General features: G+C 53.7%; 1 protein-coding gene across 2 annotated transcripts in view; it reads left to right on the top strand.

Annotated features, from left to right (window-relative positions):
• The window catches only part of Xylt2 (xylosyltransferase 2), a 14,473-nt gene extending 4,701 nt beyond the window's left edge, over positions 1–9,772 (top strand). Inside the window, exons 2-11 of one of the 2 annotated variants that reach the window (XM_028772428.1) lie at positions 2,815–3,307; positions 3,534–3,709; positions 3,987–4,189; positions 4,831–4,911; positions 5,101–5,317; positions 5,405–5,581; positions 5,753–6,015; positions 6,283–6,478; positions 7,050–7,383; positions 8,711–9,772. In XM_028772428.1, the coding sequence (XP_028628261.1) occupies positions 2,815–3,307; positions 3,534–3,709; positions 3,987–4,189; positions 4,831–4,911; positions 5,101–5,317; positions 5,405–5,581; positions 5,753–6,015; positions 6,283–6,478; positions 7,050–7,383; positions 8,711–9,033 (2,463 nt within the window). In that variant the 3' untranslated portion in view covers positions 9,034–9,772. Of the gene's footprint in view, positions 1–2,814; positions 3,308–3,533; positions 3,710–3,986; positions 4,190–4,830; positions 4,912–5,100; positions 5,318–5,404; positions 5,582–5,752; positions 6,016–6,282; positions 6,565–7,049; positions 7,384–8,710 lie in introns of those variants that run through there. The other variant, XM_028772429.1, reaches the window with a different exon arrangement.
• Positions 9,773–12,011: the final 2,239 nt, after the last annotated feature.

Genomic DNA, 12,011 nt, shown 5'->3' with positions numbered 1-12,011 from the left:
TGTGTGTGTGTGTGTGTGTGTGTGTGTGTGTACTTCTGCCTTGGCATGCATATGGAGGTCAGAGGGGGTAGTTTATGGGAGTTATTTCTCTCCTTCCACGGGAGCCCCAGAGATCAAACTCAGGTTGTCAGACTTGGCTGTAGGTGGATTTACTAGTTGAGCCTTCTTGTGGGTCCAAGAGCATCATATTTCTGTGGGAAAAGTAAAACAGAGGAGGGGGAGGGGCAGAGTTTTCAGGGCAGGCCTTGCTGAGAAACACCACCTGAGCAAAGAACTGAAAAGGCAAGGGATGAGCTGAGAGGTGTCCCAGGAGGGCACCCAGACTGGAAGTACAGAACTTGAGCCAGGCATGCTAGATGGAGCGGAAAGACACCACATAGGCCATGAAGACATGGGGAGGATGAGGCAAGGGATCCTGAGGAGAGGACAAGGGGGCCTACAAGGAGAGGCCACTGGCTACTGTCTGATCATGGGGATGTAAGTTCTAAAAGGAGGGGTTGGAGACATGGCTTAGCAGTTAAGAACACCTAGCTGCTCTTCCAGAGGTCTGGGGTTCAGTTCCCAGCCCCCACAATGGCAGCTCACAACTGTGTGTATCTCCAGTCCCAGGGGAATCGATGTTTTCTCCTGGCCCCCTCTGTCCACTGTACGTGTATGGTGCACAGCCATACATGCAGGCCAAACACCCATGCACATAAAAATAGCAGTAAACAAGCTGTTAAAAAGTTCTGAAAGGAACTTGGGTGGCTGTGCTGAGAAGAGACGGGAAGGGGCAAGAGCACAGGCCAGGGGATCCAGGCCGAGGGCAGCAGGGAGACAGTGGGACTCTGTATTTTCATGCATTTATCATGACTTGGATGTGCAGTGTAAAGGAGGCTGGGGCTCAGTGGTGGAGCGCTTCCTTAGCATCGCGGGGCTCTGCGCCTCATTCTCAGTGCCACCCGTCAGCTCCTAAGGAAAAAATCAGAATCCCAGTATATTTGGGTTGAGTCCCAAAAGGTTGCCATTTACTGAGATGTGAAGACTGATGCAGTAGTAAGGGAGGGTAGTGGTAGACATTTGCACTTGGGGTTCTGAAGTCTTGAAGATCCCAAGGGAGATGACAAGCAGGCTGCTTGTTCCATGCCTGATGGCTCGAGGGAGCTTTCCAGACCAGCCATGTAAATCTGGGATACTTGTCGTAGAAGGATAATATGCAGAAGTCGAGAGACTGGATGAACTTCCTGGGAAGCAAAGACTGGAGTCTAAGGCCAGGCCCCAGCATCTGCCTCCGGAGGCAGGAGGCTGAGTGTTAGCAGATGGGGAGGGCCCAGGTTCCTTCTGCAGGCCGCGCAGGAAAGGTGGCTATAGAGAGGTAGTGCTCACTCAAGCAAGGCTTGTGTGTGTTGGTGTTGGCAGGAAGAACAAGAACACAGAGTGCTAGCAGAGAGGCAGGGGACTGACAGAGGACGGGAAAGGGAGGGGGCTGCCAAGGAGATGGCCTCCGATATAGTCTCGCAGTCAATGTCCCATTGAGGCTCTCTCTGACAGCTGAGGGACCATGCTCAGTGAGTGGCTGCTGGTGAGGTAGCAGAGCTGGTCAGAGCCCTCACAGAACACCCCTTGCCTCTGTCCCTTCACACCCACAGGCATCAACCACATGTCCGTCAGGTGCCGGCTACTCATGCCGTCAGATCCTGAGATGTCAGAGACGGTCTGACGTGGCTTCTCAGTTCATTGCCTTCCACAGGGACATCCAGAGTCTCAGCCCTCAGTGTACCCTGCTCTGGGGCAAACAAAATGGCTGACTACTTGGGAACTCAGGCTGATCTTGAAGGATGGGTGGGCTAAGTGAGGAAGAGAAGTAAGGAACACGGAAGAGGGTAAGGAGCTAGACAGGCCATTCGGGACAGCAGGCAGCATGGAGGTTTTTCTAGGTTCCCTTGAGACATCCTGTCACATGGGCAGAGGTCCTAGACTCCAGGTTTCTAGCCAGGGATCAATTGCTATGGTGACTGCTGGCCACAAGCAGCCCTGATGTAGGAGAGCCCATTGAGCTGACCACACCTCAGAGCTGCTTTCGGGGAACTGTGGAGCTTCTTGCCCCTCTTTGAGCTTGCCTGTCAAATTTTCTTTCTGCCTGAAGCCTTCCTCTGCCAGTCCCTGCCTCGGTCCCCTTACTATTCACAGGGTCCCTTCAGCAAAGCACCTTGCTAAGCTTCCTTGGAGACCTATCCAATATTAGGGTCTCAGGCTTCATTTTTACTCCTCCCTCCTGAGCCACTCCCCTGTTATAGCCTCAGTATTCTTACATGAAAGGCTTTAGTGCAAACAATGCTTTGGATGCAGGTAGAGGTTAATGCTATGTCTTTCCAGCCAGCCCCTTGTAGGAGGCATGGGTCTCATCAGGTGCTATCCCAGGTCCTCTGCAGGGTCTGTCCACTCTTCTTTTAGAGAAAACACAGCCCTGTATTCATTGCATGTTCTCCCAGGTCCTCTGCAGCGTCCATCCACTCTTCTTTTAGAGAAAGCATAGCCCTGTATTTTAAAATATGCTGAAAGAGAAAGTGGTATGAGCCCAGAGCAGGAAAAGGAAGTACAGTGCCATGTGGTCTGAAATCTGGATGGGCACGTGAGGCACCATGGGGTGAGATAGAATGAGGGTAGAAGTTACCTCAGCCAGCTGGTCCTGTCGTGTCACTGTGCAGTTATTGAGTGAGCCAGACTTCTCTAGGTAAAGGACAGAGAGGAGCTAACAGAGTTCAACCTTGGCCAAGATGGAACTTGAGGGAGGGAAAGGTGACTGACTAACTATGATCTGCTTGTCTTTTACAGAAAGGAAGGCAGAGGAAGCCACGGCCACTAGACCCTGGGGAGGGCTCTAAGGACACAGACAGCTCTGCAGGGCGTAGGGGCAGCGCTGGGAGAAGGCATGGACGATGGCGAGGCCGTGCTGAGAGCCCAGGTGTGCCTGTGGCCAAGGTGGTGCGGGCAGTAACCAGTCGGCAGAGAGCCAGCCGTCGGGTGCCCCCTGCTCCACCTCCGGAGGCACCAGGCCGCCAGAACCTGAGTGGAGCAGCAGCCGGGGAAGCACTTATAGGGGCCCCTGGCTTCCCCCAACATGGAGACACAGGGAGTGTGGAGGGTGCCCCCCAGCCCACGGACAACACCTTCACTCCGAAGTGTGAGATTGTGGGCAAGGATGCACTGTCAGCACTGGCCCGGGCCAGCACCAAGCAGTGTCAACAGGAGATCGCTAATGTAGTATGCCTGCACCAAGCTGGGAACCTAATGCCCAAGTCTGTGCCCCGGCACTGTCAGCTGGCTGGTAAGGGACTAGGGTACTCTGCCCCTTTCCAGAAATGGATGGGTGGTGACGTGGCCCAGATCTTCATGCTCATTTCTCAGCATGCCCCCCCTTGTCCAGAGTTGTGTTATATGTACTGACTGGCAGAGGAGGAGCTGGGAGTAGGGCTCTGAGTCTAGGCTTCTATTAGGAGGCAGGCAGGCAGCCTTTTCTTCATCTCACTAATGTCCCTGCCCACTCCACTCAGGTAAGATGAGCCCTGGCATCCAATGGGAAGAGATCCGGGCCCAGCAGCCTGTTGGTGGCCCTCCAGTACGCATCGCCTACATGCTGGTGGTTCACGGCCGTGCTATCCGCCAGCTGAAGCGTCTTCTGAAGGCTGTTTACCATGAGCAACACTTCTTTTATATCCACGTGGACAAGGTACTAAGAGCTAGAAAGACCCAGAGGCTCTGGTTGAACAGAGCAGAGACTCTAAAGGTTGCAGACAGGTAGCCTAGAATGTTGGCCAGATACCTAGAGCAAGGCAGGTTGAGGTCCAGCATGGTCAAGCATACAGTGGCATGGCCTATTAGGAACTTGAGTCCCGCCACTTGCTCTTTCCCTTCCGTTCTGTCCTCACATGGTGGGGGTGGGAGTGGGGTGGGGGAGGGGTACTGTGGTACCTAGGTCCATCTACAGAGCATCCCTTCTCCCTTAGCGTTCCAACTACCTGTACCGGGAGGTGGTAGAGCTGGCCCAGCACTATGATAACGTGCGGGTGACACCTTGGCGCATGGTCACCATCTGGGGCGGGGCTAGCCTTCTGAGGATGTACCTGCGGAGCATGAAGGACCTTCTGGAAATTCCTGGCTGGACCTGGGACTTCTTCATCAACCTGAGTGCCACTGACTATCCAACCAGGTGTGAGGATGGGTGGGACAGAGTCCCATCTGTGATGTCAGGGTTAGTGGGTCCATTCTGCCTGCCAAGTGTCATTTTAAGGTCTCCATAGCCCAGATATGGTCCATTGACCTCAGGCATGAGTTGGGCTGTGAGGCTGGTAAAAGGTGGTCTGATGACTGGGAATAAGAAATGGGGGGGGGGGCTGGAAAGATGGCTCATTGGTTAAGAGCACTGACTGCTCTTCCAGAGAACCTGGGTTCAATTCCTAGCACCCACATGATATTTCACAACTGTCTGTAACTCCACTTCTAGGGGGTCTGACACTCTCACACAGACAGACATGGAGGCCAAATACCAATGCACGTAAAAATAAATAATTAAAAACTACAACAGCAACAAAAGAAAGAAAGAACTGAGGAGGAAGAGCCAGAGGCCTACACCTGGATTACTAGGTCAGATAATGAAGGTGGAGGAAAGATGAGTCTTCCCTGGGTCCCTCAGGTACCATCACCCAAGAGCATCAGACAAGGGCCAGGCACATGGTCTAATCATTTCTGTAAGAAAGGAAGGTCTAAGAAGTGAAGGTCATCCATGCTAGAGGCCATCTGCTCTGGGACAGGGACTGAGCACCTGCTGTACACATCCCCTTCCCTCACCAGGACGAATGAGGAACTGGTAGCATTCTTATCCAAGAACCGGGACAAGAATTTCCTCAAGTCACATGGGCGAGACAATTCCAGGTGAGAGGTGGGGAACGAGCCCCTGGTGTCTTGCACGGTGCCTCCTGCACAAGGGCACCTGGGAGCCCCAGCCCTGGGTTGTAAAGCCCTTAAACCAATCATAGGTGAAGGCATGTTGGTTGCAGGTAGAAAGAAGGCCCGGGCTCCATTCTGTGGGACCTTCGGTCATGGCCTTTCTGCCTCCCTCAGGTTCATCAAGAAGCAAGGCCTGGACCGGCTTTTCCATGAATGTGATTCCCACATGTGGCGCCTGGGTGAACGGCAGATCCCAGCAGGCATCGTGGTGGATGGTGGCTCTGACTGGTTTGTGCTGACACGCAGCTTTGTGGAATACGTGGTGTATACGGATGACCCCCTTGTGGCCCAGCTTCGCCAGTTCTATACGTACACATTGCTTCCAGCCGAGGTAGGTGACCAGGTAGGCACAGAGGTCAGGGAGGGCACTGGCTGACTAGCCCATGGTTCACCCTTCACCCTCTCCTGCCACCTGCAGTCCTTCTTCCACACAGTGCTGGAGAACAGCCCGGCCTGTGAGACCCTGGTGGACAACAACTTGCGGGTTACTAACTGGAACCGGAAGCTGGGCTGCAAATGTCAGTACAAGCACATCGTGGACTGGTGTGGCTGCTCCCCCAACGACTTCAAGCCTCAGGACTTCCTGCGGCTTCAGGTGCTCTCCCTTGGCCCCAAGAAGCCTGCCCCCAGCTGTTCCCCACAAACTTTCAGGGTCAGAGAGGCAGGGTGGGTGGAATGGACGAGACCAACCAGTCTGAGAGGGGCAGCTCCTGCTGTGTTCTGGGGTCTGCAGCACCCTTTATCTTCTTTGCCTCTTCCACCCCAGCAAGTCTCCAGACCCACCTTCTTTGCCCGGAAGTTTGAGTCGACTGTGAACCAGGAAGTCCTGGAAATTTTGGACTTCCACCTGTATGGCAGCTACCCACCCAGCACACCAGCCCTCAAGGCCTACTGGGAGAACATCTACGACATGGCCGATGGCCCCAGTGGGCTCAGTGATGTCCTGCTCACGGCTTACACAGCCTTTGCTCGTCTCAGCCTGCGACATGCTGCCACCGCTGTATCCCCACTGGCCACTGCAGTCTGCAGGTAAGACACCCCACCTCTTCTGACTGAGAGTATGGTGTGTTCATGGGGGGAGCAAATCAGAGACAGCCCCTGCCCAGAGCCAGTCCCCAGTCTAAGCCGGGAAGAAAAAGTTAAGGGGGGTAAAGAAGGCCAGAGCCAGGACCATGTGGGGTATGAGATTTGGGTCCAAAGGAATGTCTGGGGCTCCCCAGTGCCCCTCCCTGGGACTCCAGGTGGTAGTGGGTGCGCTGATGGCATCTCCCTTTCTCCCTGCCGAAACCTTCCTAGGTTTGAGCCCAGGGGGTTGCCGTCCAGCGTGCACCTGTATTTCTATGACGACCATTTCCAGGGCTACCTGGTGACGCAGGCGGTGCAGCCCTCAGCCCAGGGGCCAGCAGAGACACTTGAGATGTGGCTGATGCCCCAGAGGTCGCTGAAGCTGTTGGGGCACAGTGACCAGGCCAGCCGGCTCCAGAGTCTGGAGGTGGGACAGGTCCTCCCCCCTTGCTTTCTCCTGACCCCCAGCAAGACGCAGGGAGTGGGAAGAGAGGGACAGACACCAAGGGAGGGGTAAGGACTCCATCAGACCTTTATGGGCTGGGCTCTCTGGGCTCTGCTTTTGCCTATAACAGCAACTTTGGCGACGTCGCACACATACGCCTTTGCTACCTTGTGGGCACACACTGAGGGGCCCTTTCAGATGATACAGGGAATAGGGACGGAGCTGTCAGTACTAATCTAAAGTGCAAAGATTCCTGGGGCTTGGCTAGTCCAGTTGAGCTTTGGGTGTCCTTTCCTAGAGGCTCTGGCATTGTGGAGGGTGGTCTGCCATGATGGGCCCCATCGTTACAGAACAGTTCAGGTGGCAGCCTGGAATAAATCTCAGAGCTGGGAGAGGTGTTTCAGTTCTAGACTTACCCCTTCAATTTGAAGAGAGGGAAACTGAGGCCCCGAGAGAAGCAGTGACTGACCTGAGGTTACACCATGAGAGGCGGCATCAGAGCAGATAGAAGGACTTCTCCCAGGCTTCTGCCCAGCTGCCTTCCTCCCTACAGGTTGGCACTGAGTGGGACCCCAAAGAACGTCTCTTCCGGAACTTTGGGGGCCTGCTGGGACCACTGGATGAGCCTGTGGCCATGCAGCGCTGGGCCCAGGGCCCCAACCTCACAGCCACTGTGGTCTGGATTGACCCCACCTACATTGTGGCCACATCATATGACATCACGGTAGACGCGGATACTGAAGTCACGCAGTACAAGCCCCCGCTGAGCCTGCCGCTGCGGCCAGGAGCCTGGACTGTTCGATTGCTTCAGTTCTGGGAACCCCTGGGTGAGACCCGCTTCCTCGTGCTGCCATTGACCTTCAACCGCAAACTACCTCTCAGGAAAGGTAAGGGGGTAGTGCCCAAATGGTGCCCAGGACTTGGGGAGAGCAGAGTTGTCAGGGTGCTGATCCCGGGGCTGAGTGGGGAAAGGGAAGCCTGGGAGTGAGTCAGACTACAGTTTGAAATGTGGCTCTGCCCTTATGACTGGGCCCTGAACTTGGGGGATTACTCAGCCTTAGCACTTGTCAAGTCAGGACAGCATAACTATGGGAGACCTCTGGGTGACTGGGGCAAAAGTCACTCAAGCTAGAGTCAGCAATACCAGAAAAGGCCACAGGTCTTACCAGGGACCAGGGGTACTGTATTCTTCTAAAGCATCTTGTCCCTTAACCTGTCCTGTCGCCATACATATGCTCTCAGTGCCACAGAGTCAGATTGGGGTCTTGAGACCCTCAAGTCCCACGTAGCTTGGGATTGCTAGATTCACATGGCCCTCTGGTGATCTAGCTGAGGCTAAGGGGACCGACTGGCCATGGGCAGACTCCTGTGGGGGTTACCTCGCTGGGATAAGCGCTGGGTAAAAGTGGCGATGAGGTGTTCCATGGATAGTTGTCCCCTTTCCCCATGCACTCTGTCATGGTAGGGGAAGAAGGCAGGGAAGAGCAGGAGTAACCCAAACAGGTAAGTATGAGGAGCTGGGCAGCTGCAGGGCAGGCAAGCCACTTCCCCATCGGATGACGGAAACAGCAGTGTGAGCAGTCACCTCTGCAGGCAGGCCTGGGACTAGACCACAGAGGGCAAGGTAGATTATATTCTAAGCCAAGGGACAAAGTTGGCATATTTCTACAAGGATCTAGTGGAGCTGGCCAGCCCAATGTAGAGAACAGGCTGCCAAAAGGTCTGGGAGCTGTCAGGAGGTCAAGAGGTATGGATGACATAGCCAGAGGGTACCTTACTTTCTAAAGTACCTTGTTCACCATAATTCAAAGGTTGGGGGCTGGAGATTTAGCCTGGTTCTGACCTCAACCTAAAAAAAAATCCTAAAGTTGGGAATTTAGGAATTATACTTTCTAATTTTGCTTACTTATTTACTGAGACTCTGTCTTACAGTGGAGCCCAGGCTACCCACCTGGAACTCACTGGATAGCCCATTCTGGCTTTGAGCTCTTGGCAGTCCTCTTGCCACCATCTCCTGTTTCTTAGAGTTACAGGTGTGAGTCACCATGTCAGCTACCACTTGGGTTTTATACAACGGTGATTTTATAGGCCCAGAAAATTCCTTGGATTAGCCATAGTCCACCCTGTAAGATGAGACCCCATGGTAAGGTTAGGGTGTGGGCTGGTCCCCATGGGACTGCGGGACATGCTTAACTGCTTGTTCTGTACCCCCAGATGATGCCAGCTGGCTGCATGCGGGACCACCCCACAACGAATACATGGAGCAGAGTTTCCAGGGCCTAAGTGGCATCCTGAACCTGCCTCAGCCAGAGGCCCTGGAGGAGGCTGCCCGGAGGCACACAGAACTCACGGGTCCTGCACTTGAGGCCTGGACAGATGGAGAACTGAGCAGTTTCTGGTCTGTTGCAGGATTGTGTACCATAGGGCCTTCTGCTTGTCCCTCCCTGGAGCTCTGCAGACTGACCACCTGGAGCTCTCTGTCTCCTGACCCCAAGTCAGAGCTGGGGCCTGTCAAAGCTGATGGGCGACTCAGGTAGCAGGACCCCAGCCAGCACAACCCGGAGGAACCGGGGAATTGCACCTTACAGACAATGGAGGGGCATCTCTCCCACAGACAAAAACCAGAGGCCCAGGCGGTATGCCCATTTGAGCCATCAGGAACCTACACTGAGGGCAGGGAAGGTGGGTGCAGTACTCCCTACTGCTAATGGCTCTGCAAGAGACCAGCAGTCCACTCGAACCATGAGGAGGCGCTTCCTCTGCTCCTCGATAGTTTATACTTTTTTAATAATTAAAATGAGTGGCAGAGGGAGGAAGATGTGCAATAGGGCTCAGAGCAGCCCCAGAATATGGGCCATGGCCATGGGGAGCACCTCAGAGCATATCTGCATCTGCCCTGGGGAGGCATGGTCTGCCTCACCCTCCAGAGCCTCCACCCCCAGCTTGGGCCTGAGTTGCTCACAGCTGAAGCTCTTAAGAGGCCCAGGTGCCCCCCAGGCTCTGAGGCCTGGAGGACAGGTGATTTAGGGGGCTACTGTGGAGCTGGACTTTAGTGAGACGGCCTCTCTGGTAGCCAGGGAGTCCTAGAGCAGTGGTGGGGCTGGCTCTCAGGATTTCCTAGGAAACGCACGACATCAGGGCCTGCTGAGATCCATGAAGTCTCCCCACTAGCAGCACAGGAAGACTGTCCGAGCGCTCCGAAGAGTCGCGTTGTGCCTGAAACTCCGTGTGAAGTCTGAAATATGCAACAGAGGAAATAGATCTCTATCTCTCCAAGCTGGGTGTCCTTGTTTGCATTCTATTGCTCTGATAAAGACCATGACTAAAAGCACGCACAGGAAAGGGTTTACTTCATCTTACAGCCTATAGCCCATAATAAAGGGAAGCCAGTGTAGGGACTTGGGAGACAGGCAAGAAACACAAGCCCTGGTTGATGCTTTTTGGCTTATTCCCCAGGCTCATGTGGGACCCTCCCACCACAACCATTAATGGAGGCATTTTCTCAACTGAGGTACCTTCCCAGATGATCCCGACTTGTATCTAGTTGACAAACTAGGCAGCAAACTGAGGTCCATGTTTTCTACTGTATGTGAGGCAGCTGTGGCTGACCCCTGGATTTTTAGAAGTCAGCTGGTTCTGATAGGCTTGAAACAGTAACAGTCCCTGTAGCAGGAACTGTTGAAAATCCAACCAGAAGCCAGGCAGCTTTGCAGTGCAACCTTCTTTCTGTGGGGAAAATGGGACCTGGGAGGCTTGGAATCCTCGTTGCTACCCAGCAGGCCAGCATTAGTAGTGGTTAGTTCTAAAAAGCCCCACCTGGCACTCTACCGCCACCATGGGGCCAGACTGCAGTAAATGATAGCTTAGGGGCCCTAGGCATTATCGAGGCTCATCCCCAAGGCTACATACATCTTTCTTGGTACCTAAGCCTTGCCTTTGTAGCTTGCTCGAAAATAGAGGTTGTGGTTATGGCCTACCGGTTAGTTCTGCAGCCTTCTCTTTATGGCCAGAGGCAGGGACTGAACCAGTGCCCTAGAACCAGAGTGAAGGGTGTCCAAGTTACTTGCCTGCTTTACCTTTCTCAAGCTCTCTGCCTTCCCATCTGATTCTCCTCCTGTTGTAAAGACTCAGTACTAGTTCTTTATGCCACATAATGTGAGAGTGGGGATGAAGGTTTCTGGACCTCTAACATCACGTCATCAGCTGGCACACCAGGCAAAGCTCAGTTTAGCTCAGGGAGTAAGTTGGCTGACTGCTGCCCAAGCTGCCCCGTTTTCCCAGTAGCCGGGAGGGAGCTCCTGACTAACACACAGGGTGGGTGGTATGCAGCCTTGGAGGTTGAGACTGCCAATCTTCAGGTAGCCAAGTCCAGACTGAGAGCTGGGAAGTGAGCCCTAGGGTCAGAGCTCCTGATGGTGGGAGAAGCGGTAGGGCCATTCTGTAACTGCACTCTGCTGTTCTCACAGGGTGTGGCTGGCCAGTCAGGAAGTGCTAAGGGAAGGAACACACAGAAAGTGGTGTTTTGTCCAGAGAAAATGCTTGCTTTCTCTGACCCCCACTTCAATGAATATTTGATGCTAGCTCTCCATGTGGTGAGAGTGGGTTGTTTGTTTGTTTGTTTGAGACAGTTTCTGTGTAGCCCTGGCTGTCCTGGAACTCACTCTGTAGACCAGGTTGACCTCAAACTTAGGAGATCTGACTGCCTCTGCCTCCCAACTGCTGGGATTAAAGGTGTGCCTCACCACCAGCATTTTGTTTTAATTTACCAATATCAACTCTTACGTCACGTACAGAAAATTACCAACTGGAGTCAACAGAGGAGCTACAGGCAGTAAATCAAGCTATCAAGGCAGACTGCATCCTAGAGGCCACACTCAGGACAGTTACCCAGCCCACAGCACAGGGGTTCTGAGTACTGGACTTTGTTTCTTAGTGTGCGTATCTAATGTATGTGTTGGGGGAGTGCACACCAGTGTGCACACATGCAGAGGCCAGAGGACAATGTCAGGATCCCACTCTATCCATTTCTGCCTTATCCTTTGAGCCAAGATCTCTTATTGAACCTAGAGCTTGGAGTCTTGAAAGTCTGAAAACCTCAGGGAGCCTCTCTCTCTAGCTCCCAGCATTGGAGCTACAGCTGCTCTCAGTTTTTTGTGCACAGTTGCTGACCAAATGCCCCATCTTCAGGCCTAACAGAGACAACTGTTCCTTAGGGAAGGAGCCTTTGAGATCTGCTGAGCCCAGGTTCCCTTAGCTCAGAGCAGCAATAGGAAGTATCTGCAGCATCTTGGCCAGGCCCCTCCCTCACCGTTGGTAAACACTGCCAAGAACCCTCGGTGAAGACAAAGGTCTCTTCCTAGTTCTCCAGCTCCAGGGAGGAAAGCCAGAGCAAGTTTCTGTGGACAGGAGGGGGCAACTCCAGCACTGCCAGACCTCTCCTCAGGGACAGGCACCACACAGCAGCTATGTAGGAAGCAAAATAAAATTGAGCTGCAGCCCTAGGCTCTCAACTTGG

This window comes from Grammomys surdaster, unplaced genomic scaffold, assembly GCF_004785775.1.
Source record: "Grammomys surdaster isolate TR1022 unplaced genomic scaffold, NIH_TR_1.0 213, whole genome shotgun sequence".
NCBI classification, from domain to species: Eukaryota; Metazoa; Chordata; class Mammalia; order Rodentia; family Muridae; genus Grammomys; species Grammomys surdaster.
This window is presented reverse-complemented; position numbering and strand designations above follow the sequence as displayed.